The sequence below is a fragment of the Typopeltis vanoorti genome, chromosome 15 (genome assembly GCF_054136105.1).
Source record: "Typopeltis vanoorti isolate ZY-2024b chromosome 15, IOZ_Tvanoo_1.0, whole genome shotgun sequence".
NCBI lineage: Eukaryota > Metazoa > Arthropoda > Arachnida > Uropygi > Thelyphonidae > Typopeltis > Typopeltis vanoorti.
Window position 1 is genome coordinate 95,393,177 of NC_143563.1, and position 25,807 is coordinate 95,418,983.

General features: G+C 34.7%; 1 protein-coding gene across 1 annotated transcript in view; it reads right to left on the reverse strand.

Annotated features, from left to right (window-relative positions):
• The window catches only part of LOC150098993 (kinesin-like protein KIF28), a 91,307-nt gene extending 65,873 nt beyond the window's left edge, over nt 1-25,434 (reverse strand). Inside the window, exons 1-12 of the mRNA XM_090405789.1 lie at nt 25,328-25,434; nt 24,937-25,044; nt 23,139-23,269; nt 22,511-22,581; nt 22,185-22,245; nt 21,894-22,049; nt 20,056-20,189; nt 19,502-19,665; nt 14,384-14,521; nt 13,015-13,166; nt 11,803-11,951; nt 1,138-1,272 (exon numbers count right to left, since the gene is read on the reverse strand). Of these exons, the coding sequence (XP_090261915.1) occupies nt 1,138-1,272; nt 11,803-11,951; nt 13,015-13,166; nt 14,384-14,521; nt 19,502-19,665; nt 20,056-20,189; nt 21,894-22,049; nt 22,185-22,245; nt 22,511-22,581; nt 23,139-23,269; nt 24,937-25,044; nt 25,328-25,380 (1,452 nt within the window). The 5' untranslated portion in view covers nt 25,381-25,434. The remainder of the gene's footprint in view (nt 1-1,137; nt 1,273-11,802; nt 11,952-13,014; nt 13,167-14,383; nt 14,522-19,501; nt 19,666-20,055; nt 20,190-21,893; nt 22,050-22,184; nt 22,246-22,510; nt 22,582-23,138; nt 23,270-24,936; nt 25,045-25,327) is intronic.
• Nucleotides 25,435-25,807: the final 373 nt, after the last annotated feature.

The window sequence follows — 25,807 nt, forward strand, 5'->3', positions numbered from 1 at the left end:
AAATACTGTTCTGATAGAAAAACAGTAGAGTAAATAAATAAAAATATCGAAGTGAATTTGAATTGATAAAAAATTCATTTTAGAAAATCATATAGGCTATTTTAATCAATTTTCTATAGATAATGAGAGGAATAATTATTTCCAAACGTCGAATATAAAAAACGAAAATGCAAGTCGTGTTTTATTTATCTTCTCCATATTTGAGACTGTGAGCCAATTCTATTGTACCTTCACAATGAAAACGCGATAAGAAATATGATCACAGATAATCTTATCTCAGAGAATGATTTGGTGGAGTAGCGATAATGTGACTAATTACCACATTTGTAGATGAAAGTTAATTTTCTTATCTTATGTCGTATTTGTTTTACGTACTCAAAAGAGTCATCATCGTCCTCATCGTATGTTACGCTTTCGCGCAGGCCTACACATTTTACCGTGTAAGCTTCCGTAACCGATAATCCGGCGGAATAGGTTGGTTGCTCCTTATTCCTGGGATTTTCCCGCTCGCAAAGCAGGCAAACCGGCCCCGTGAACACACGCTTCGACAGACATGGGATACTACCGGGAATAAGGAGCAACTTCCTTGGCTATAGCTAAGGAAGATCCTTAAGCTCCTCACTTCTCCGACGAGAATTGAACCTAGGACACTCCTTCCCCAGGCATATGGTTGCGAAGCACAGCCACTAGGCTAACCGCGCGTGATTTGGATTACGTGCTCAAAAGAGCGCGTAATCCAAATCACCTGTAACCTTTAAGGCGTCGCCTTCGTGCATGCATACGAGCCACAGAATGCAAACTGGCCGTAGAATACACGAACTTACAGACGAAATATACTCGTATCACTCATGGTCTCAGCTGCTCTAGCTTTGACTCTAATCAAACCACACCATCGCGGACAGTGACATTACTTGCTTATTGGAGACCTAAAGCGAGATGAAATAAACTCTAGACTTCGTAATAGGCAGCCACACACAAAAGGTTGCTGAGATTGCTATAAAAACAAACGAGATTAACATAAACATACAATTATCAATGTCAGCTGAGGATAATTGTTGAGATAATTCCCAGTGTTATTGGGAATTATTTCAACAGCATATGCAATACATCATTGGATAAGCTGCAACGTTTGCGTACAGGTGGTAGATCCCAATCTTCATCTGCTTCATAATTCTGGTACATTTCCTTCATAACATATAGTCTGCTGAGGAACTTTTCCTTTGGCCATTCATATTCTTGTCCAGTTTCAAGATTTCTCATTTTAACGTATACCTGAAAAAAAAAAAAGATATAATCATGTAAAATTTATTATATACATATTAGCATATCTCAGCACAAATAAATATTACTTTCTTTTATTTTTATTTTTAATGCTCAAACTTTTAATCATTTCAACTGGAAAATTAAATTTTCAGGAAAGCAAATCTATTTTCTAAGGCAGGGAGTGGTACTCTTTGTTTCTTTGCAGCCTCTCTATTTCAGAATTTCACCTTCTGAATCATTTCCCAAAGTTAAGTTGACTGGCGGATTCGAGATTTTAGCAACTGAACATTTTGTTGGAAATAAGATTACTATGGACTTCTGCGTCCTAAGGTAACTTTCCGATATATTTTCACGACTCAATGAAAGCCGACTCCTATTTTTGAATCGCAGATGCACGAGGTAGCCATTTTTGTTTAATGTCCAGGAAAAGTTGTTTAGTTCCTTAAATACACCAAAAACTCGCCAACATGTGTTACTTCAGTGGCAATTAGGATGCTATTTAAAAATTATTCATCTCGCTCTAATCCTGTTACAGTTCATTCAAAAGGTATTTCACTGAATGCAGATAGCCCGAGAAGTGAAAGTTTACGAAGTTTTTTTTTTCCTTTTGCACCTATAGGTGGTGTTTTCGTCGAAGGAATTATATGTTGATTTCACTCAATTAAAGGTTAGGTTGCCTTTGGAGGGCCACAGTCCTGAGGTATCTGGCAGTGAGTTGGTGCTTCTTACAAGTGTTTCTCGTACTCCGTTTGTGGTAGTGTTCTGGGTGTTTCGTGGTTTGGAGCCTTGTTGTGGTGATTTCACTGAATTTAGGAAGTCAGGTTAGGTTAGAAGTTTGGTGATTCCTAATACTAGAATGCGTGATAGTGCGCAGGTATTTATTGATAATTTGGACTCATAATCGGTAAATTCTTAGAGGACAAAGACTGGCTCCTTACTAGTCTTCAAAAGTTAGTTAGCGCTAAAGAAGTTCCTCCTACTCCCTTGGGAAAATTAAAGGAGTTCGAAGATTTAGTTTGTGCTTTTTTATTTTTTAATTTTTTGCACTGGTTTCTGCACTTTCTCTCTGCAAGCAGTTTTATATCTGAATTTTCCTAATGTATCCTGTGTTTTTGTTCCTTTCTTTTTATACATGGGTGTTTTATTACTGGTAGTATTCGCTTTGGAAAATTGTGCTATTATTATTATTATTATTATTATTGAATGTGAGGGGTATGGTATGTTCAGGAGTGACAGGGAAAATAAAATGGGGGAGGAGTGTTATTGATGATAGCTGATGAGCTATAGCCAAGGAGACTAGAAGTGGAACTGCAGGATAGAGAAAAGAGCACATTTGAGGCTATTTGGTGTGAGATTGAGGCTAGCAGAACAAAATATACATTTGGGTGTTGCTATAGACCAGGAGATGGAATAGATGGTGGAGTAGTATGAATAAGCAAATAGAAGAAACGAGTGGAAGGAGGATAATTATTATAGGAGATTTCAACTATGGTAACATTGATTGGAGAGGAGAGGACACATGGGAGGAAGGAATTGGATTTTATGCGATTATTAAGGGATAACTATCTGCGACAGCATGTAATGGAAAATACTAGGGGTCAGAGAGTGCTTGACCTAGTAATTGAATCTGAAAATTTGGCTGTAACGAATATGACCACGTTGCCACCAATTGGTGAGAGTGATCATAGAGTCTTGACTTGAGAGGCGGCTAAAGGTGTGGAATTTACAATTAAGACAGGGTACATGTGGAATTATCGGGCTGGTAAGTATGACAAGCTTAGGAGTTTGATTGGTTCAGTGCCATTGCATGTAAAACTGCAAGGGCTAGATGAAGAAAATAAAGTGATGTTGATAGTGCATGGGAAGTGGTTAAGAAGTGTTTGCATGAGGTAATTGCTGACTGTATACCAAGAGTCCGAATAATAAATCAAGTAGGGGTTAAATGGATGAATAACACCATTAAGCTTCAGCTGCAAAAAAAGAAACAACTGTGGAGAGAATTTAAGGAGAAAGGTGACCGGCAGGCACATGAACAGTATAAAACGCAGGCCAGAAGTGTAACGAGTGCGGTAAGAAAAGCAAAAGCGGATTATGAAAGAACATTAGCCATGCAGGCTAAAGAGAATCCCAAACAGTTTTTCGATATGTTGCAAGTAAAAGAAAAAAATGTATATGGCAGAATGATTTTAAAGAATGCCGATGGTAGGAAGGTAACCGAATCAGTTGATATAGTTGAATTACTGAGCGAGCACTTTGCAGGAGTATATTATCCAGGTGGTGACATTGCAGGAACGAATCAACCAATAGCTTATACAGGAATTGTGGTGAATGAAGTGGAGGTGAATAGCCTATTACAAAACCTCAATGTCAGTACATCCTTGGGATTGGATGGTATACCAGCTCGTGTCGTACGTGAAGCGGGCTAAAGAATTGTCAGTGCCCTTGACTTTACTGTTTAATCTGAGTCTCTGGTATGGTTTAGTCCCAAGGGTGTGGAAAGAGGTCAAAATAGTTCCACTGCATAAAGGAGGATCCAAGACTGCTGTCGTAAATTACCGACCGATCATCATATCAGGAATCGTTGTCAAGGTCTTGGAGAAAATAGTCAAGAGAAAAATACAGGATTGGATAGATGAAAATAGGATACTCAATGGCAGACAGCATGGTTTTGTGAAAGGTAGATCATGCCTTAGTAACTTGCTCAGGTTTTATAACACAGTGACGCTGAACTGGATAAGTATAATGGGTTTACAGTAATTCTACTGGGCCTTGCTAAAGCCTTTGACAGGATATCACATGTAATTCTAATCAGTAAACTGCAGCATATGAGGATGGATATAGAGTTGGTGAGATGGATAGGAAGGTGGTTGATGGAGAGATATCAGAGAGTGGTTTATTCAGGAGTAGACTGCAAAAGACTGCCTGTGACTAGTGGTGTGCCGCAGGGTTCCGTTCTTGGACCACTACTTTTCAATTTGTTCATTAACGATATAGGAAAGGATGTCAGAGGAAGTGTTGATTTGCTTGCTAATGATGCAAAGTTGGGTAGAGCAATAGTGAGTGCACAGGATGTCAAAATTTTGCAAGATGATTTGAATAGTTTGGAGGACTGGGCTAAGGAGAATGGATGTCAATTTAATGTGGCAAAGTGTAAGGTTATGCATTTTGGGGTGAAAAGATTAGCAGTAGTATATCACATTGGTGGAACTGTACTCCAGGAGATTGACGAGTCCAGGGATTTGGGAGTGTTAGTAGATAGGGAGTTGAATTTTAGGGGGGGGGGGGGCACATCGCAAAAGTGGCTAAATCAGCTCATCAAATCACTTGGATGCTGAAGAATACTTTAACAAGCAGACACAAACAGGTCATTGTTCCTCTGTATCGAGCCTTGATAAGACCCCATCTAGACTACTGTGCCCCAATTTGGGAGCCAGGATTTCTTCTTGATAGGGAGGAGGTGGAGGGGATCCAGAGACGAGTGACCAAGATGATAGCAGATCTATGGAATGAGACTTGTGAGAACAGGTTGAAGAGTTGTGGGTTGCAGAAATTAGTTAATAGGCAGGAAAGGGGATTTCTTCTTGATAGGGAGGAGGTGGAGGGGATCCAGAGACGAGTGACCAAGATGATAGCAGATCTATGGAATGAGACTTGTGAGAACAGGTTGAAGAGTTGTGGGTTGCAGAAATTAGTTAATAGGCAGGAAAGGGGAGATATGATTGAAACATTCAAATTGCTGAAGGGTTTCTATAGGATTAATTCAGAGGATATTTTTGAGAACAGGACTGGTGGTGGGAAGACTAGGGGACATCCATGGAAGCTGGGCAAGAGTGTGGTTAATAAGGGTGTTAGAGCTGGGTTTTTTACTTGGAGAGTGGTGAATGAGTGGAATATGCTGCCAGAGTCTGTTGTGGGTGCCATGACTGTAAATGAGTTCAAGGCGAAGTATGATGGATACTGTGTGAATGTCGAATAGTTATTTTTGACATGATGTTAGGGCCTCCATCGATGAGTCTAATAATAATTATTATTATTATTACTCTAATGCATTTTATATTGTTTCTTATGCGGGGTTTTGTTATTATTTTTATTTATTTTTTACGCTGGATACTCTTTTCATGTGTGCACAGTGTTTAGCGACGTCAGTCATATGACAAATGCGTATGTCACGTGGTTTTGTTGATTTCTCGGTTATTGAAAGTGAGTAGCCATTCTTACATTGATACGTTATTTATTAATTTGCTTTACTATATACAGTATATAGCTTTGTTTTTGTAAAATTACACATACTAGAACTTCATTTTATGGACCAAACCAATATTCTTTTGAAGAGCAGTTCAATTTAATTAATACAGTATATATATTCTCCAAAATTATTATTACAGCATTATATAATTCAGCAAACCTCCATGACATCTATTTATGTTGTAGGTGGAGCTGTTAAATCATGTAAGCTCCGCTTGAAACGTGTTTTAAAAGAGACAATTATGTTAACTTTGGGGCTGAGGTTTGATTAATTTGAATAAAAAAAAAAAAAAATGGAAGAATGTAATTTTCTCATGACCTTGACTTTTCAGAGATAATTCGTAAAAGATCTTCATCAATAATCTTTCTGAAGTTGGCCTCTCTATAACTATTCACGAACTGCTATCGTTTACCATCATAATAATAATTCTTATTGCGATGATTTTAGTCTTTTCATTTGTTTAAAATATTGTCTCAAAACATGCTCTTTGATCAGTGGTGAAATCATGCTTACAATAATGGAAATCTTTCTCCCACTTTCTTTATATAATTAATTTAATTTATAAATTTAAAGTAATCCTTCTCATGTACAATTCCGAAAGACTAAGGGTTCACAATTAACGGAATTCTCATTTCACAGGACGTTGGTAAGCCAAAGAATCACGCACAAAGAATTAATATCCCCTTAATTTAAATAATGTTACATCGCCTAAGTGAAGCCTATTGACTCTTTTATATAAGCAAAGAATCACGTTTTATTAGCTGCATTCCTTGACTGTGTGCGATACCCTTGGCATAAGGTTAATACGTGCAGCAGGTTCTTCCTCCTGAATACATTCAGTGCACGGCCTGTTATTTGACGTTCAGCAAGAAGAAAAAAAGCACATTCCTTTCTTGGAGCTCAGCAGATGCAGACGACAAAACGCAGTATTTAGTCAAGGTATAGTTTCATCTCATTTATAATTTATATCCCTTCTAGAATTAAATGTTTAGTCTCATTTAATAGATAAAAATGCAGTACTTGAGGAAGTGGTAATAAAGAACACTTTATACGTCGAAAGAATAGCCTTGATTAATAAAATAAAATGGATTCAATAGTGAAGCTTTCAGTGTGATTTAACCTGCCCGTTAGGCTTAATTTAATGCAATTATAATGTGCAGAAACTCCTGACCTGCCCATGAATTCCCAGTTTTACCATGTATATAATCTATTTAGGAATATATTTCACTTCACTTCTTATATCTTCCCCCCCCCCCCACCTTTACAAACAAACTAAGTAAATCACCAGCAGTAAGTAACCTGGCTAATCACTAGGCAGACTTATGGCAGAGTATACCTTACCTATTAAGAAATGACCCGGTATTAGTTTGATTGAACAAAACTAATGTCAAGATAAAAAATAACAATAAGATTATTAGATAAAAGTATGCGAATTGCTGCTGCTTCTAAAATTTCTTTGTCCTTTTTTTTTTTTTTTTACTTTCTTTGCTGTTCTGTTATTATTATAATATAGCAACGTTATGTCATAATCATTTATTGGTCACTTCAGTACATCTCTGAACCTTTGTAAATCATCCGTTATTTTTTTCTCCAGAGAAACATAAAACTTTGAAGATTCACAGGCGACTCCAAGGAATCCTTAGACTCATCGAGGGGGGGGGGGAGCTTAAACATCAAGTCCATCACAACTATTTGGCATTCACAGAGTATCTATCATACTTTGCCTTGAATTCATTCACTGTCACAGCATCCACAACAGACTCAGGCAGCTTATTCCACTCATTAACCACTCTGAAAGTAAAAAAATCCAGTTCTAACACCCTTACTAACCACACTCTTGCCCAGCTTCTATGGATGTTCCCTAGTCGTCCCATCAACACCAGTCCTGTTCTCAAAAATATCCTCTGAATTAATCCTATAGAAACCCTTAAGCAATTTGAATGTTTCAATCATATCTCCCATTTTCCGCCTATCAACCAATTTCTGCAACCCACAAATCTTCAACCTGTTTTCATAAGGTTCATTTCCATAGACCTGCTATCATCTTGGTCATTCGCCTCTGGATCCTCTCAACCTCCTCCCCATCAAGAAGAAACCTAGGTGACTAGATCTGGGCACAGTAATCTAGATCGGGTCATATCAAGGCTCAATACAGAGGAACAATGACATGTTTGTGTCTGCTTGTTAAAGTATTCTTCAGCATCCAAGTGATTTGATGAACTGATTTAGCCACTTTTGCGATGTCCCCCCCCCCTAATCTTCAACTCCCTATCCACCAACATTCCCAAATCCCTGGACTCGTCAATCTCCTGGAGTACAGTTCCACCAATGTGATATACTGCTGCTAATCTTTTCACCCCAAAATGCATAACCTTACATTTTTTCACATTAAATTGACATCCATTCTCATTAGCCCAGTCCTCCAAACTATTCAAATCATCTTGCAAAATTTTGACATCCTGTGCATTCACTATTGCTCTACCCAACTTTGCATCATTAGCAAACAAATCAACACTTCCTCTGACATCCTTTCCTATATCGTTAATGAACAAATTGAAAAGTAGTGGTCCAAGAACGGAACCCTGCGGCACACCACTAGTTACAGGCCGTCTTTTGGACTCTACTCGTGAGTAAACTACTCTCTGTTATCTCTCCATCAACCACCTTCCTATCCATCTCACCAACCCTGTATCCATCCCCGTATGCTGCAGTTTACTGATTAGAATTCCATCTGGTATTCTGTCAAAGGCCTTAGCAAGGTCCAGTAGAATCACTGGACCTTGCTAAGGCCTTGTAAACCGATTACCCTTATCCAGTTCAGCTGTCACTGTGTTATAAAACCTGAGCAAGTTGCTGAGGCATGATCTATCCTTCACAAAACCATGCTGTCCCCCATACAGTATCTCATTTTCGTCAATCCATTTCTGTATTTTTTCCTTGACTACTTTCTCCAAGACCTTGATAACGACTCCTGATATGCTGATCGGTCGGTAATTTGCAACAGTAGTCTTGGAACGTCCTTTATGCAGTGGAACTATTTACCTCTCTTTCCACCCCTTCGGGACTAAACCATACCCGAGACTCAGGTTAAACAGTAAAGTCAAGGGTAGTGACAATTCCTTAGCTGCTTCACGTAAGACCCGTGCTGATATATCATTCAATACCACAGATGTATTCACATTAAGGTTCTGTAATAGACTATTCACTTTCACTTCATTCACCACAATTCCCATATAGACTAATGGTTCCTTCAATGTCACCACCTGGATGATATACTCTTGCAAAGTGCTCACTCAGTAATTCTATTATATCGACTGATTTAGTGACCTCCTTACCATCGGCGTTCCTTAAAATCATTCTCTGTGTAAAGTTTTTCTTTTACTAGCAGCATAATGAAAGACCTGTTTGGGATTCTCTTTAGCTTGCATGGCTAATTTCCTTTCATAATCCGTTTTTGCTTTTCTCACCACACTCGTTACCCTTCTGGCCTGCGCTTTATACCGTTCATGTGCCTGCAGGTCACCTTTCTCCTATCTAATATCTTTCATCGATGGCGTGTATGTGGCTAGAATTTTTACTCTCTCGGCTAGGGTAAAAAAGGCAATCCTAGCCATGTTGTTACATGATTTCAGGGATAGTAAAATATTCTGAAAAGTTTGCCTTGCAATAAATATTTCTTTTCGTGGGCGCGATTTATTTAATTTATTAGTTTTTAAAAAATAAAAAAAAAAAACTTTTTTTGAAATATATTAAGCAACAAACTCATACGGTAACCTAACAAAGTGATTTTATTAAATAAAATATTATAGTCACAACCATTTTACAAAGAATAATTCACTTTTGGTAATCACATAAATAAATAGGACTATAAAATAATGCCCCTTGATTGGTACCGTTGATTATTATCACTTGAAGTATAAAAACAAAAGAGAAATATGACGTATTTCAATATTATTGTGTTTAGATAATCTTTATTTATAGATTGCTTTTTTATTTATTTCTTTTTTATTATTTATATATTTGTTTTGTTTATAAAAAAAAAATGCGGACTCTTGCATATGCGCGATTATAAAATATTTTATTCTTATTATATTTTGATAGTTTAAAAAATGTTTTTCTTATGTAAGATAAATTAACACAGATGATTGTGTGCAAATATTTCATGTTTAGATCATGAAATATTTGTTTAAAAATGATAGCCTTTACAGGTTGATTGTCCCCACATACTTTTTGATTAAGTAGTACACAAGCTGTATTAATAAAAGTTTTTGTGTGAAATACGGCTTTTTTTTTTTTTTTTTTTTGACGATGCGAGCCCTTTGTTAAAATTTCCATAGCTCACCACTTTATAGGATCGGAGGTAATATAGAAGACGACATCGGGGAAGGTATCGAGGAGTCACATCTAAAAAGTGATTTCTACAGGACTTGTAGAACCAGAAATAATTTGTTTGTTTACTAATACTAGAAATATTCGAAATGTGGGGAACGAAATTGTTGCATTGATCGAGTTTATTCGTCCCAAAATTGTCGGAATAAGCGAGACATGGTTAGATGAGGATGACATCTTGATATATTTGTGAAGACAGACAGACAGAAAGGGAGAAAGAGGAGTTATGCCCATCTAAGGTGGATTTTCAAGGAGCAAATAATGGCAGCAATTTTGAGGCAGTATGGTGCGAGGAGAACATGATGAAATATTTAGCTGTGTGTTGCTATAGTCCTAGCATGGAGGGTAGTGAGAGAAAATGTATACGTAAATTAGCTTGGTAAACAAGAAAACGTGATCATCGTGGATGACTTGAATTATGGTAATATGGATTGGAATGAAGAAACTTCATCTGGGGATGAAGAGAATGAATTTCCCGAGTTTTTGAGTCGATTACCTTAGACGTGATTATTTGGAGGATGGCCAGCATATGAAGACTTCTGTTAGAATGTATGTGAAACTGTAAGGCTGGTGATTATGAAAAGCTGAGAAGACTGCTTGCAGCAGTATCATGGAATGGGATAGTGGATGTAAGTATATCAATGCTGCTTTTTTTAAAAAAAAATAAAAATAGAAATTCTTACAACGCTGGAATATTTCCAGTCATGGATTGAAGAGATAAACTGACGATTTTATCAACACTTTTTTCCCCCCTCTTCCCTATTCATATTAGTACATGGCAGTGGCCGCTCGTCCATAAGGGCTGCATTGAATGTAGCCCTTATGGACTAGCCGCCACTGGTACATACTATATTTGTACACCAAGTAGACTGCAGATGTAATATTAAATGGCGATGCATTTTTATGCAGCACTATATATACCCGAAGGACTTTTATGCAGCTGATTTAAAAATGCATGAGCTAGTAACGAACTGCAACCTACACGATTCTATCGATTTTTTTTTTTTTTTTGGTCTTGTTTTTATCAAAATAGCAGCATATTTCCACATAAAGATGGGAACCAAAATTACGTTGAAAATAGGATTGTGATACTTAATTCCATTAACAGAAGCTAAATATTGTATCTATAAAGCCAGTGTTTCACTAGCCCTAACTAACCTTATGTAGGTATTTGAGATACACATTTAACGAAAACATGCAAAAGAAATAGTCTAAGAAAGTTACATACTTGGTGACAGAAGTGTAACTATTAGTCTTTCCGCGATCTTCTCTCTCTCTCTCTCTCTCTGAGCTTAAGGATTGTGCTAAAATTTATTTGAACTTAATTTGTCTTTTTTTGGAGGTAAAAAAACCCACCGACTATTGCATAATTACATTGCTTCCATCGACTTAACCTATAAATCCACTAATATTAACCAATAGTATTTTTACAAGACTATTGTATTTTAAAAAGTCAATGAAACAATCTACGATAATCTTCTCCGCCGAATACGTAATACTATCATATATGTATAATATCCATATATTGTAGCGCTATCATAATTTGCTGTTGTCTGAAAGTTAATGCGTTAAATATAGATATATGTTAGAGTCATAAAGTATTGAACTATTGTATGCATCAGCCTGCTAACCGATTTGTGTATTTCGCGGGGGGGGGTTTAATAAAATAGCTTTTGTGTTCTGGTAGAAACATTTTCTAGTTTATGGCGGAAATTAAAATTATCTCATTTCTTTTGTAAATTAGACAACGTGATTTTTGATCAAATTTTTAATACGTCAATCATATCTCAAGATTTATTATGATAATTCCAGTGTAATATTTTAAGTGCATTGTCTTTAATTGAAGACATTGCAGAGCGAAACACAGACAGAAATATCTGAGAGAATACTTCGAAACTTCTTACCTCTGTTCGACCTGACATTTTCCCTAACATTTGCGGCGATACCAACATGATTTCCATTTTCACTCTCTTGTCGAGTTCTTCGCTAATCGAATTGCAAACATCAATACCGGGAAGTACTTCTAGTAAATCTTTATTTAATAGTTCAGTTTCTGTAAGAGAAAAAGTCAAGGTTAAACTGATTGTGTAACGCAGTCGGTGCGCATTTATATTTTAGTCAATTTTTAAATATTGAGTTCCTGGTGAAATCCATTGCTCATCTCTGTTACTAAGTTTGTAGCAATAGCCTGCCGCGATACTTAAATCGGCTAATCAAGTTGGCACATTTCTGACTTGAAATATTTACTTCGTTAAATCATAGACTTCTTGTAGAAATGAGTGGAAAGCCTTGAAGAAAGAGCCGTTGCCATCACCAGGCTGGAGATTATTGAATTTTTAAGTCAGTGGAGTTTCTGCTTGAAATGCTCATTCGCTTCGAGGCATAGTTTTATGAAGATAATCACTGAAAAGATTATTATAATTCCACTTTAATAAGAAATTGAATACAGCCACGCGCTCTGCCACAATACTGCTTTAATTCTGTATTCTCGAAGTACTTTTGCAATCTAGTTCGATATTGCAGTAACATAAGAGATTGCAATGGCTCCATCATTCCACGAGATACTTTTTAACTTTTTATTGTAGTCATTTAGTAAGAATCGTTGCAGGAAGAATTAATCACAATCAACAAACAATAAAAAAATATGCAGCAAAATGTTCAAAAATTCGATCAAATGAAATAGTCCATCTGATAACTTTCCTTGAAACATACAGAAATCAATGCGGTGTGGACGTTGCTTCTTATCACTATCCCCATTCAAAATATGAGCAAATATGATGGTCATTACGTCACTGTGTAACAAATCCTGTTACATGATCAAAATAAGCAAATTAGCTGAATTAGATGTTTTTGAAACACCCTTTTAGATATAGTACATTATAACTGTTTAATTACAATTTGTTGTGATTAATTTATTATAATTATTTATTGGATATAAGTACTCGCGCCCAAGGCTCCGCGATCAGATTCATCTTTATATTGTGAATTTGATAATTAAAATTTTAAATTAAAATTATCTTAGGATATGCATTTATTCCTGCTGCAGGTATCAGTTAAGTGAAGATAAACATGTTAATATATTTCAGCAGATTAAAAAACCTTTCACAAATCATTACCTTTGGAACCGTCCGAGATCATGTTAATTCCAGCTTTTGCTGCAATTTCCTCCTGTGCCATTTCGTACGATACATCAGGATACGTTGTCTTTTTCCTTTTCATCTGTTCCGGATTGACAAAGATGTACAGCTGAGTAGCTCCGAACATCAACCTTTCAGAACAGAAACGAGACTTATGTTTAGCACATTTTTCGAATAATCAGTGATTTGATTGATACTAATTGCAGTAACCTTGTCTTCGAATATACACAAGGTTACCATAAATGATATGATAAGTTTAAAAAACTTGTAAAACAATGGACTGCATACTGAAATAAAACTACTTTACATCACTAAATGGAAACTTTAGCATGTTTTTCTGTACTTTCGGGGTTTAAATGAATTGATTATTTCCTTCTTCCTAAACAATAATGAAGTTGGGTTAGTTTTGCTTTTATGTAAATGACAGAGAATAATCGTCTTATTTCCTAATCGAAGGATTCTACTTTTGGTTGCTGAAACCTTTTGGACATCCAGGGTCCATTTATTTGCAGTGCTAAGCAAGGCTAAGATATCGTGCAAAGTAAAAAAAAAAAAAAACTTAACGCAAATTATTAATTTAATCAATTTTTTTCCACTCGGCGTGTTTTAATTTGTTGTCGGAGGAATTCATTATTTCTACAGTCGTTTTCTGGATGGATTTTAGTGCCAATTTTTTTTTCTTGTAAATAAACAGAATTTCTTTCATCCACTTCCGAACCCAAATCATCAGGGAAAAAAAAATAATTACAAGATAGTTTTGGAACTAAAAATCGAACATAACTTTTTATTTTGGGTAATTATTCACCTGGACTTATTTTTCTCATTAATACTGTGAATCGTACATGCACTTTATAAGCGATAAAATATAGCAAGTAGTTCGTTAGATATATTCTTAGTTTTGCGATTTTTTAGCTTTTCAGTTCTTTAACTACTGCCATCCTGTTGCACGAATGTCGATTAGTTTCAAAAAATGGGATCGCTCAAAGAGTTTAGTTTCAGAAACAGCGACACAAGACCTCGAGGAAGTACGGCGAATGTTATGTCCCACAAAATTATTTGGTTGAAAAGTAGATTTTTCTTAATGACAAAAACTGTACATCGATATAATATGCAGCAAAATGTTCAAACATTCGATGAAATGAAATAGTTAATCTGATAATTTCTGCGACTTTTTTTTATAAGGAATCTTTTCCAAGACTAGATCATGAAGCGAACTAGTCACAGAGCCATACACGTCTTCAGAATGTAATGCGGCATGCTGACGCTGCTTTGCATGTTCAAGAATTCTTGAACATGCAAAGGTTTCGTATGAAATTAAATTAATTGTCCAAGCGGATTGCAATATTACCTGTCATTATGTGCCAATACTGTGCGGGTAGTAATAGGTTCTCCATTGAGCAGTACTCTGGCATCTGTTGTAGCCTTTTCCAAAGTAATTCCACCACCATATTCCTGTACCGTAATGATAGCATGTAACTCCTGTATGCTGGGAAAAACAAACATGACTGGAATGAAAACCAAATAACTTTCTTGATTTATTAAAGAAAAATTCTTTAATTGTAAGCAAGATAAAAGTCTATCTCTTAACGATTATCATAATGATTTTGAGCAATTCAATGAAAAAGCAGAAAATGGACTCATTAAACTCAAAGTTCGAATCAAAATTGTTTATTTTACGTCCATCCAATGAAAATTTTGATAAGCATTCCCGTTTCAAAGAGTCTCCGTAATGTTATACCACCAACCTTACGTACTGGAGACCTGAATCGGTTTGATAGCTTCCATATTGAACCTTTAGCTCATTCACAGTTCTAATATACTATAACTTATACATAAAAATGATAGAAGAGATTTCAAGCTTATTATAACCTTGTTTCTTTTATTAAATTCAGTATGACCAAAATAAAGTAAATTAAGATGAAATCAATCTAATTCTTAATTAACACACAATGAATTAGCGGAAGGTTCAACAAATCATAGTAGAGAAGTCTTTGTGATTAAAAATAGTTCATATGCAATATGAGGTTCTATACTGAATAGTTAAAAAGCTAAGGACTGTTCGATTTTTTTTAAAAGGCTATGTACTTTTCACTAATTAAAAATAAGTACATCGTTTTACAGCGTGGTGTCTAAAATACCACCTTTATCATCCACCATACACAGACGAGCTGCCAAGCACAGTTCAGGTTGTCTGTTTGATGCTTTTGATTCACGTTAGTTATTATTATTACGTAACCCCTCCAGGGAGTCCAATGACTCATCGAGGGAGGGCACGCTACAACTCTGTCTCCACTACTCAATCCACCAACTCAATCTATCATCATCATCCGCACCAGCGTCATCTACCGCCCGTCATCTTCATCACTACTATTTTCACTGACAATCACGAACATCCTTGCCCACAGCGGGATTCGAACCCGCAACGTTTTGACTGAAGAGCTGGTACGTTGACCACTCGGTCAACCAGGCCGGCCAAGTTCATTTTAGGATCAACCAGTTCATTAGGATTGCTTTTTTTTTTTTTTCATTTTGGGATGCAGCATCCAAAACAGCTGAGCGCGGCATTCACGTTTCGACTTCGTTTGGTACATTAGATCAGATCCTTCGCTCATCACCATGTAATCCAAACGGTTTTGATCCCTAAGATCTTGGATGGCCAAGTCGCTGGACTACCACGACTATTTCAACAGCAGAAAATAACTATCAAGAAGTATTTTTACTGTATTGGTAAGAGGTAGAGGAGCTCAAGTATGTTCAAAGTATCATTTAAAAGCAGTGGTAATTCATCTCTTGCAGAAACTGGAGATAAAAATAAGACATCAAAAATAAATGCACCAATGAACTATCGGTAGTACCGCACCGTATATTAATATTGAAACAGTGCAGAAAATTACTTTCCACAGTGGCATGAAAAGTTGGGTTTAGTAAATGAGCAGAATGTGATGTACAAAAAAAAATCGAGGTGGGGGGGCAGAGATCTCATTTTGTCAGCCTGTTGAAAATTTACTATTAAAAGCACAAGTATTTTGTATTGAAAATGGAATAAGAAATATGGTATTGTATTTTATATTCGGCACAAGTACAAATTCAGCAAAAGTATAAGAAAAAGTTTTTCTCCAAAATTTTGCGGGCTTTCTCAACCTATGATGTGATCAGCGCTTATTTCAAGTGCTGTTTCGTTTTCGATGGTAAAGGATTGCTAGAAGCTGATAAGCATTTCTGATTTATCATATCTGGAGAGAGAGAGAGCGGAACTAAATTGAAAGAACCACCATAAATTTTATCCTCTTACAATGCGACACACTGTTAGTCATTTTGCACATTTTTATTCCTGGTTTTGTACACTTTCGACATATAATTTTGATTTTTGTGTCGTTTTTGCCAACACATTGAGTTATCGAATGGAACAAATGCCCCGATTGCTTTTCCCCACATCCATTCTTTCATGTGAATTGCAAGAGTCGTTGACGTCATGACAAGCGAGTTGCGTTTCTTCGCAGAAAAAGATGTCATAATCCCAGGGGAAAAAAAAAGCCTTGAAGTAACGTTCTACATATCTGTGACTAATTTCATCTTCAGCCGAAAAGTCGTTTTAAAGGTTCATGTAGTGAATGGAATTAGAACCCAGTTTTTTTTTTTTTTTTTTTCTTTCACCGAAACACATCACGGATAGTCTGAAATGAAACTTTTAGTTCAAGGTTGCAAGGCATATGCATGATACACGGACGCTCTGCATTGTGTATTGAAGTAAAATGTGTTATTTGAGTCTTAGACAACTCTGCTTATTCTCATTTGCTTCTATTGAAAACTTTATAGACAATTTTTAACAGCATTGTTCTCTGTAATTGTTGTATAATCTTACCCATGTTCACATAATTTTTTTTTTATTTTTCTCATTTTTAAGGCCCTTGCTATAGCTCTCAAAGCTGCATTTTTTCTGACAGTCCTGTATAATCAATATCAATTTGGTGACGAATACGGTTTCCTATAAATAAATACAGTTTCCTGTAAAGGCGGAGAACATGTTTCGTGAAGGTCGAGAGATAATTTCAGTGTAGGAAATATTTGGATTAAAGGCAGTGGCATAGCTAGGGGATGCGGAGGGGGCGGTTCGCCCCGGGCGGCACTTTGAACCTTTATCTTATACGTCGTTTTGACTTTTTGTAGAATTTTTGGTGTGTATTGAGAGGGACTGCAAATTCAGGGACCTCCCCGGGTGGCAAAAGCTCTAGCAACGCCACTGATTAAAGATAATGTGATTCCTTGAAAAGTGCTACATTGGCTTTAGATCATTGTTGGCTAGAAAAAATTAGTCATATCTTGTTCTTTCAGTATATCTCGGAAGTCAGCATTAGGAGGTGACATGTTCTTTTGGATGAGTGGAGAAAATATTGGTAGTTTGTCATGTATTACAACATGTATTATATTGAGCCACTGATAGACGAGTTTGAGATCTCGAGAAAGTTGTTCACTTGGCTTATCCAGTCATTTAAATCCGAGAATTCTAATTATTGATAAATCCGAATAGCATAACATACAGAATTCGACAGGGGAAAAAATGCATCATCATAGTAGCTGGTTTCAAATGCCTGTGGGTTCGTATTAACCTAATTCATTTTTTCACGCATGGGCGGGAGGGGATTGCAAGTATGCTGTAAGAAAGGCGGAACGTATAGACCAGGGGTCGGCAAACTTTTTGGATTGAACAGCTATTTTTAAAATTATATCTGTTAAAAAAAAATTTATGGAGCCGCACGCAGTGATGAGCAACCAATGGTCCGCGGGTCGCATGCGGTCCTCTCAGGTTTTTTGTGTGGTCCGCGGTGTTCGTTTTGTACGGCAGAATTAGTATATTTTAATTAAAAATCTATTTTATGAATGTTGATTTTTACATGTGGATTTATTTGTGCAGGTTAAAAAATTAAAATATAGCTAAATAATGGAAAATAAATTAATACTTTCTTATCAAAGAAAAAGAAAATATTCTTTATGCGGATCGAACCGAGTATTTGATTTATTATTTAATTGCTCATCACTGCTTTAAATTTGGAAATTACATTGAAAAATATTATAATTAAAATTATTTATTCAGTTTTTTTTTTTTTTTTTTTTTTTTTTTTTCCTACAGTAACACGTTATCATATTTCTAAAACACACAGGAATGGCATGTCACACGAAATTATATGATTATATGATATTTTTAAATATTAAATAATAAAACAAAGATTTGCTCCTCCTTACAAAAACATATGTATAAAATCCAATAACATACCTATTTCTTTAATTTTTTTTATTTTTATTTTATTTAAAATATCTTCTTGGTACGACTTTTGCTGTTGAACTTCTTGGGATAGTTTCTCAATATGCGGCGAATACGCCGTAATTTTCATTTTCAAACATGACGAAAGACTCACGTTGTTTAGTAGGTTTCTCAACTTACTTTTAATAAAATTCATATTAGAAAATATTTGCTCACAGAAATATGTCGCTCCGAAAATATAGAAGTCCAAATGCGTATGTTTGAAATCACCGAACGTAAGTGTCCGGTAAACAATTCCGGTCAAACACAATCTAATCTTGCTTCTTAAGATCTTCTATTTCAGACCATTGTTTTGTATTGCAAGGATAGATTTTTGTCTTTACAACTCCTCCAGGTCAGCTTTAAGATTTCTAAATTTTGAATTCCACAAATCCTGGGTTTTTCGGTCCTCTAACTGAAGTTGAAATGCAGCCTCATCAATTCCAGCAAAAGGTGAAAAACTTAATTCGGCAGGATTAATAATGACATATTGAAAGTTTAGAAAGAGCTCAATTTCTAAACTTAGAAAGTTTAGAAATTGAGTAGTTTAGAAAGAACAAGTTGCCGTGTTCTTTCTAAACTCCTCAAATCTCCCATTAAATTCAGATCGCATATTTACCATAATTTCTTTGAAAAAGGTTAAATTTATGGAATTATCAGCTTGTTCTTGTTGATATTTCTTCAACGTAGGAAAATGTAATAATATGCCTTTCTCTAAGTCTGTCGCAAACAAATATAATTTTTGTTCAAACGAAATCACTTCTTCAAAAAGCAAAATTGCTGTATTTCCCTGTAGTTTCTTATTTAGTGCGTTTAAATGGGAAGTCATATCCACCATAAAGTATAATTTTTGTAAAATGTAACTAGAATGTAAAGAAGGATTATCGCGTATGAATTCAAACATGAAAGTATTAAATTTTTCAGCATCGCATGTACTATTTTCAATTGTAAAATATCCTTGACTTAATGTAAAATGTCCTTAATTTATTGCAAATGCTAAATTTAGGGTTTTTAGTTTCTAATTTAATAAATAACATTCATTTTGCATTATTCAAAAATAGATTGTTTAATAACGAAAGGAGCCGTATTTATTCATTCAAAGAGCCGCAGGTTGCCGACCCCTGGTATAGACACACAAAGATTAGCCTGCATAATTAAAAGGTTTACCTAGGACCGAGTAGCATAATATCAACTCCATCTCCTTTCCCTATGGTGTTTTCTCCTTTCTTTAGAATATGAATTATTTTCCCGGTTAACTGTGGATCAAAATTTAAATTGGATAGGTGGGGAAACTTCTTTTTTTCTTCTTCTTGCTTACTCCTGCTCGTATCCTGTGAATAAAAAGAAATTCATTACAGATTGAGCAACTCTTATTTTGATCTTTAGATGAATTAAAGAAATTACTTTTTCAGATCAGCTTATTCTGTAAATCTTCTTATACAATATATTTATGAATTTTTGAAACAGTTTTTAAGATTTTAAAAAAATGTTTTAAAAAAGTTTTTAGGACTCACCAACGGCAAATTGATGTAAGTTTATTTCGTTTAAATTTTACACCAGTTTTCAGGAATAATTTCTATGTTTATAATTTGAATGTTAAGAAGTTAATAAAAGTTCTTTTTCACTCTATGAAATCTTAACCAAAGAAATATTCTTCCTTAAAAGAAAAATACTAAAAAATAGAATACAGTGTGGAGGATAAATAAATAAGAACATCTTACAACTTTTTGCTGCTGTTGTCTGGCCAGTCGTAACTTTTCTTCGTAGGATTGTTTGATTTGTTGAAGTTCTCTTTCGTTCTCAGCCATGGCTGCCTTCATTTCTTCTTCCCACTTCCTTCTTAGTGTGACAATCTCTAAAACGAATAATTGTCGCAATTGACACGCATTTTATAATCTTAAATTGCATCACTATCTACCTAAACTTTATAATAGAACTTGGAGGGAATAAAAAATAAAATGAGCACAACAGTCGGTTGCATGGATATTGTGTTGCGGAATTAATTTAGTTGCAATTCAATTAAAAAAAACTGTTTTGTTATTTATGATTAAGATCCTTGATATTTAAAACATTCTAAGTTTAAAAATAACTATCGTGATTAATTTTAATATTAACATATAAACATTAAAGCATTTAACAAACATATTTTCTTTGTATTAATAATAGCATTGTCCGTGGATTTCAGGGGAATATTCAGTTGTTTGCAGACGATGTGAAGCTAGGAAGGGTTATTAGTAATAGCGCCGATGTGGTGACTCTTCGAAAGGATTTGAATAACCTGGACAGATGGAAAAAGGAATGGGGGATATCAGCTCAAAGCAACTGAATGTAAGGTCTTGAAATTTGGGATCCACCGATCTGGTTGGAGACTGCATACTCTATTGGTGGAACTATACTAGAAGGAAGTGGCGGAGGCAAAGGATCTTGGGATGATGATCGATAGAAATTTTAAGTTTAGGGGACATCGCGAAGGTGGTGAAGGTAACTCAATGTCCTTTTAAATAATGCAGCAATTTTCTGGATTACCTTCACCACCTTCGCAATATGTCCGCTAAGCTCTATTGCAGAAATAGAAGAGTGGTGATACCATTGTAAAAAGTCCTGATCAGACCATACACTACTGCTCTCATCGGGATTAAAGGGGATAAATTTAAACTTGTATATAGTGCAGAGGCGGAGAACAAAAGTGGTATCGCATTGTACAATGTTAGTAATGAGAATAGACTTGAGGGATGTACTGTACAGTTTCATGGATAGAAGATGAGGAGGTGATATTACTGAAACATTGAAATTGTTGATTATAGTATTGACTCTGGGGCGATCTTTCGTATTATAGAACAAGGGGCCATTCCTGGACGTTACGAATGGAAGTAGTGAAAAAAAGAGTGAGAAGTGTTTCTTTTTTTTTTTTTTTAATGGAGGGTGGTTAGACCATGGAGCGCATTGCCTGATAGGGATATGAGAGCTGGAACGATGAATGAGGTTAAGGAATGGTTAATAAACTTGTGTTGTCTGACACGGGCCTCCCGCGATGAGTCCTGTGACTCCATGGCAGCCCTTAGCAATAATAATATAAAATATACAATTAGCTACTGTTTCCTAACTTGTGTGTAAAACAGTATTTCTAAACAGACTGTCTTAAATATTCATAATACAGTTATATCTGATTACATACGAGTACGATGAATTTCTCAATTTAGTATCTATCTTTTCTTAAGATAGGTAGGTACTAAAAGTGTTATTTTGTTATCCATTTATTTAAATAAAATAGACCTTTATGTATTACTAATTTATGCTACAATATGGATGCACGTCTCAGATAGGAGAGATCTACACTTTGGGGGAGGGATTAAAATAATTTTAAACCTGTCTTATACTATTAACGTAATTTATTTCAATTTTTTACTAATAAATGTATTTCCAAATACATTTATTAGTGTTAGTGAGATACTGATATACTCAGTTTGAAGTGTTAAGTTCATTACAATGCAATAATCAGATGGAACTAGTCCTTCGATTAATATGCATTCAGTGTGTAAAATGTAATGATTAATCTTACCGTCATCTGACATTCCTGGTTTAATGGGAATGTCCATGACTCCTTTATTCAGCATTTTATTTAGCCGTTCATTTTCTTCACGTAGCTCTCTTATCGTTCTTTCTGTAGAATCTTCATTAACCGTCGCTACTGTTTTTATCTGTTTGGCTCTATCGGCTGCAGTGAGGGGAGAAAGAAAATAAGTATCAAATATATGAAGCCATCATCTGTAATGATATGCCATTTAAACGCGTAACGTAATTCTTTATCTATGATTAAAGTAAAAATGTTTCTAGCGTAAGTTTTGCTTACCATATCGAAGCGTAGAAAGAGTTTCATCAAAGTTAATATCTGCCGGACTGATGGTAGCAATCTAGAGAAGATATAAATGCATTTATCATTTGCTGTACTCGTGCGATGTTATTTAATATGTAAAATTTCCTATAAATGGAGATAAATATATTTTTCTAAATGTTGCTTTATTAGTGGAATTGTGGATTATACTAAAGTATATATTATTTGATAATTGTGTCAGATTCTACATGGACAATATTCTTCACGCCGTCTTTTGTTTTCGAATATAAGCAGATTAATAAAAAATTGAATAGAGTACAAAAAAAAGAAGCTAAATGACTTACCATGACAGTTTTACTGTTGCCTCCTAAAGCATTCATGAGGAGCCTTGTGAGAACAGAATCTCGATAAGGAACTGCGAGCGAATATAACACATTTTAACAAATTAATTGTTTTGTTTTTTTTATTACATTTATCTAGAATTATTTTAACTAAAATCGGACAGTGCAACTTTAGTTCTTTTTATATTTAAAAAAAAGCACATTCGATTAATTTATTATTACTGTTATTTCACTCTTCCAATAGTCCAACTAGAATGGCAATGAGTACTAAACCCCACGAATTAATAATGTTTAGCATGGATTTGTTAAAATTTATAAAATAAAATACTTAAACAGTCACAAACGTCTGTGAAAATTATTGCGAAACACACCTACAGATGCCTCTAACAGAATCACTTTTTTACCAATTTATTTTTATGCGACTTTTATAAACCAAACTCCATGCATATTTATTACTTTTTAGTAATAAATCATTTTTCTCTATTCTAATGAATAATTTATAAAAAAATAAGTGGCTTAATGATCAACATACATTTATGCGATCAGGATTTTTACTATTCCACCGTAGAGAAGTGAAACTATTTTCCTAATTATTGCTAAACACGTGAATATATTGAATTTTTATATTCACCCCTGATGTTTTTTCCTGTGGTTCTGTCTGCCAAAGAATGTATGCAGTTTCCTAGACATGATAAAGATTGATTTATAGCAACACTTTCTTTCAGTCTATCTCCCGTTGCTCCGGTCGACGATACCCGCTCACTAAAAAAAAAAAAAAAAAGAAATAAATAAAAATAAGAAATAAATCAGAGTAGGATATTAATGAAGACAGAAAACATCGAAATATTTATGCAATCCTAACATTATTTTTAGCTTTCTTTCGGTGCTAAAATAATTGCAACGCAATCAACATTCTTAGTACATGTTGTTACATGTTCTCTTCCCTTGATTGACTTTTACTCTCCACTGTTTCAAAAATCTTTTGTTTGAAATTAATACATACCCTACAGGATAACAGGTTAAAAGGAAAAGATCTACGTATAATTACAAATATATACTGGAATCAAATGGCCTCAATAAGATATAAAATGCATATTCTGACAACTTTGAAATCAAAAAAGGAGTAAGACAAAGATACGTCTTATCACCCTTACTGTACAATATATATAGTAAGCAAGTTTTTAAAGATATTTCAGAATTGAAGGGTGTAAAAGTCGGGGGTAGGAACTTACAGCTTCAGGTATGCAGATGACACAGTCCTTATAGCTGAATCTGAAGATGATCTTCAAAACTTAGTCACAGAAATTTACAATAGAAGCTTAGACATTGGATTAATTATTAACCTAAAGAAAACAAAGTGCATGATTTTATCCAAAGAACCAATAAATAAAAAATTAAATATAACTGTTAACAAAAAGAAAATTGAACAGGTTCAGTCTTTTACATATTTGGGACAAATGTTTACAGACAGGGGAAATTCCCTTAAAGAAATAAAAAGAAGAATAGAGATAGCAAGAAAAGCGTTTATTAATATGAAAACTGTTCTAACATCCAGAGACATTAACATAGACACAAGAAAAAGATTAATAAAATGCTATATCTGGTCAAGTCCTCTCTACAACAGCGAAACATGGACTCTAAATAAAGAAGCAGAGAAAAAATTAGAAGCTTTCGAAATGTGGACCATCAGAAGAATGTTGAAAATATCACAGACAGAGAAAATGAAAAATTAAGATGTTTTAAAGAAAGCAAAAATGAAAAGAACATTAATGAATATCATTAAAGAACGAAAACTTAAATATTTTGGACATCTAACTAGACAGGAAGGCATTCAGAAATTAATATTAGAAGGAAAACTGGATAGAGTAAGAGGGAGAGGTAGACCCAGGAGAATATGGCTTGAAGACATTAAGGATTTGACTGGTTTGAATTACCATAAATGTTCCAGAGCAGCAAAAGAACTAACTTGTGAGGTAACAGAATGTTTTCTCCTGAAACTCGGGTTTACTATCCCCAACCAGACAAATTGGCCAGAAAACACATGTAGTTAACAGACAAAAGTATCACTAGTGGCAGCAGATAGCGTAATGTGTAGAAAATGGATAAGTATCGATAATTGCGGGTTTGTGATATAGAGTACCCTCTCGTAATGAGTCCTTGGACTCTATGAAGGTGTCACATAGTAATAACTCTTTACATGAACTTTTTTTGATCCAGACGCTCATCTGATCCTAAGATTTGTACTGACTGACTATAAACTTCGTAAAATGCTTCTTATATGCGATTTTTAAAATATAATATTCAAATAATTAAGTTATTTCAATTATGCATTGAACTTTTTCCCTTTAAGGATTAAACTAATAAATTTCATTTTCTAAGTGATATTTAAATCATTCAGATTGGCACGAAATATTTTTAAATTCCATTACCTTCCAGCCAAATCTACTAGGTTGACTACCGAAGTTTTTGCAGTTTCTTGTCCCTTGTGGTTTCTTGATTTCTGAATTAAGGTAATTCCTACAATCGTATGAGCCCGGCTGTTAATAAACAAAAATGAATATTTTTAAAAAAATCTACTAGCTATTTAGAAGCATAGTTATTAAGCCAGTTTTCAAAATGAAAAAAAAATATAAACAAATAATGAATTAAAAAACAGCGATTAATATTGCTGATTCTAAAATTTGATGCAAATAGTTATTAGTGTTGTTGAGAAACGATTGATTTTTTTAAAAAAAAAACCTCTCTCGTGTAAGTTTATAATACATGACTGTTAGTGCAGTGTTAATATGTGAGAAATTTAAGATTTTAATGTAAACATACCTACTGGTTGCATTCATATTTGTTGAAGCGATACTGCGATTAGTTGTACCCATATCTAATTTCGTTTCTACATCTTTGTAACTGGTAACAAGGCAAGTCGAAAGACCCTCAGCTGTAAGTTGTAATAAAATGAAAATTTAGTAGAAATTAAATATAGATAGAAAAGATACAGTGAAATATACCCGAGGAAAAGATATGTTAAAAGAAAAACATGTTTTTTTTTTCTCGTATTATTTTTTCCTTTTCATTACATATCCTCAGAGTTCACTTTTGAACTAATAACTCTTGTTTTAGTAAATCACATAGAACACGTGCAATTTATGATTATTATTTATTATTGTTAATAAATAGATTATTATTTATCGTTATTCAACCTACTTCGAAATCTTCCGAACTTACTGCTACAGCTTAGGGATATGACAAATAACGTTTACACTCTACCAGTACTAAAAAATAGATACATTACATAGGACTTCGAAG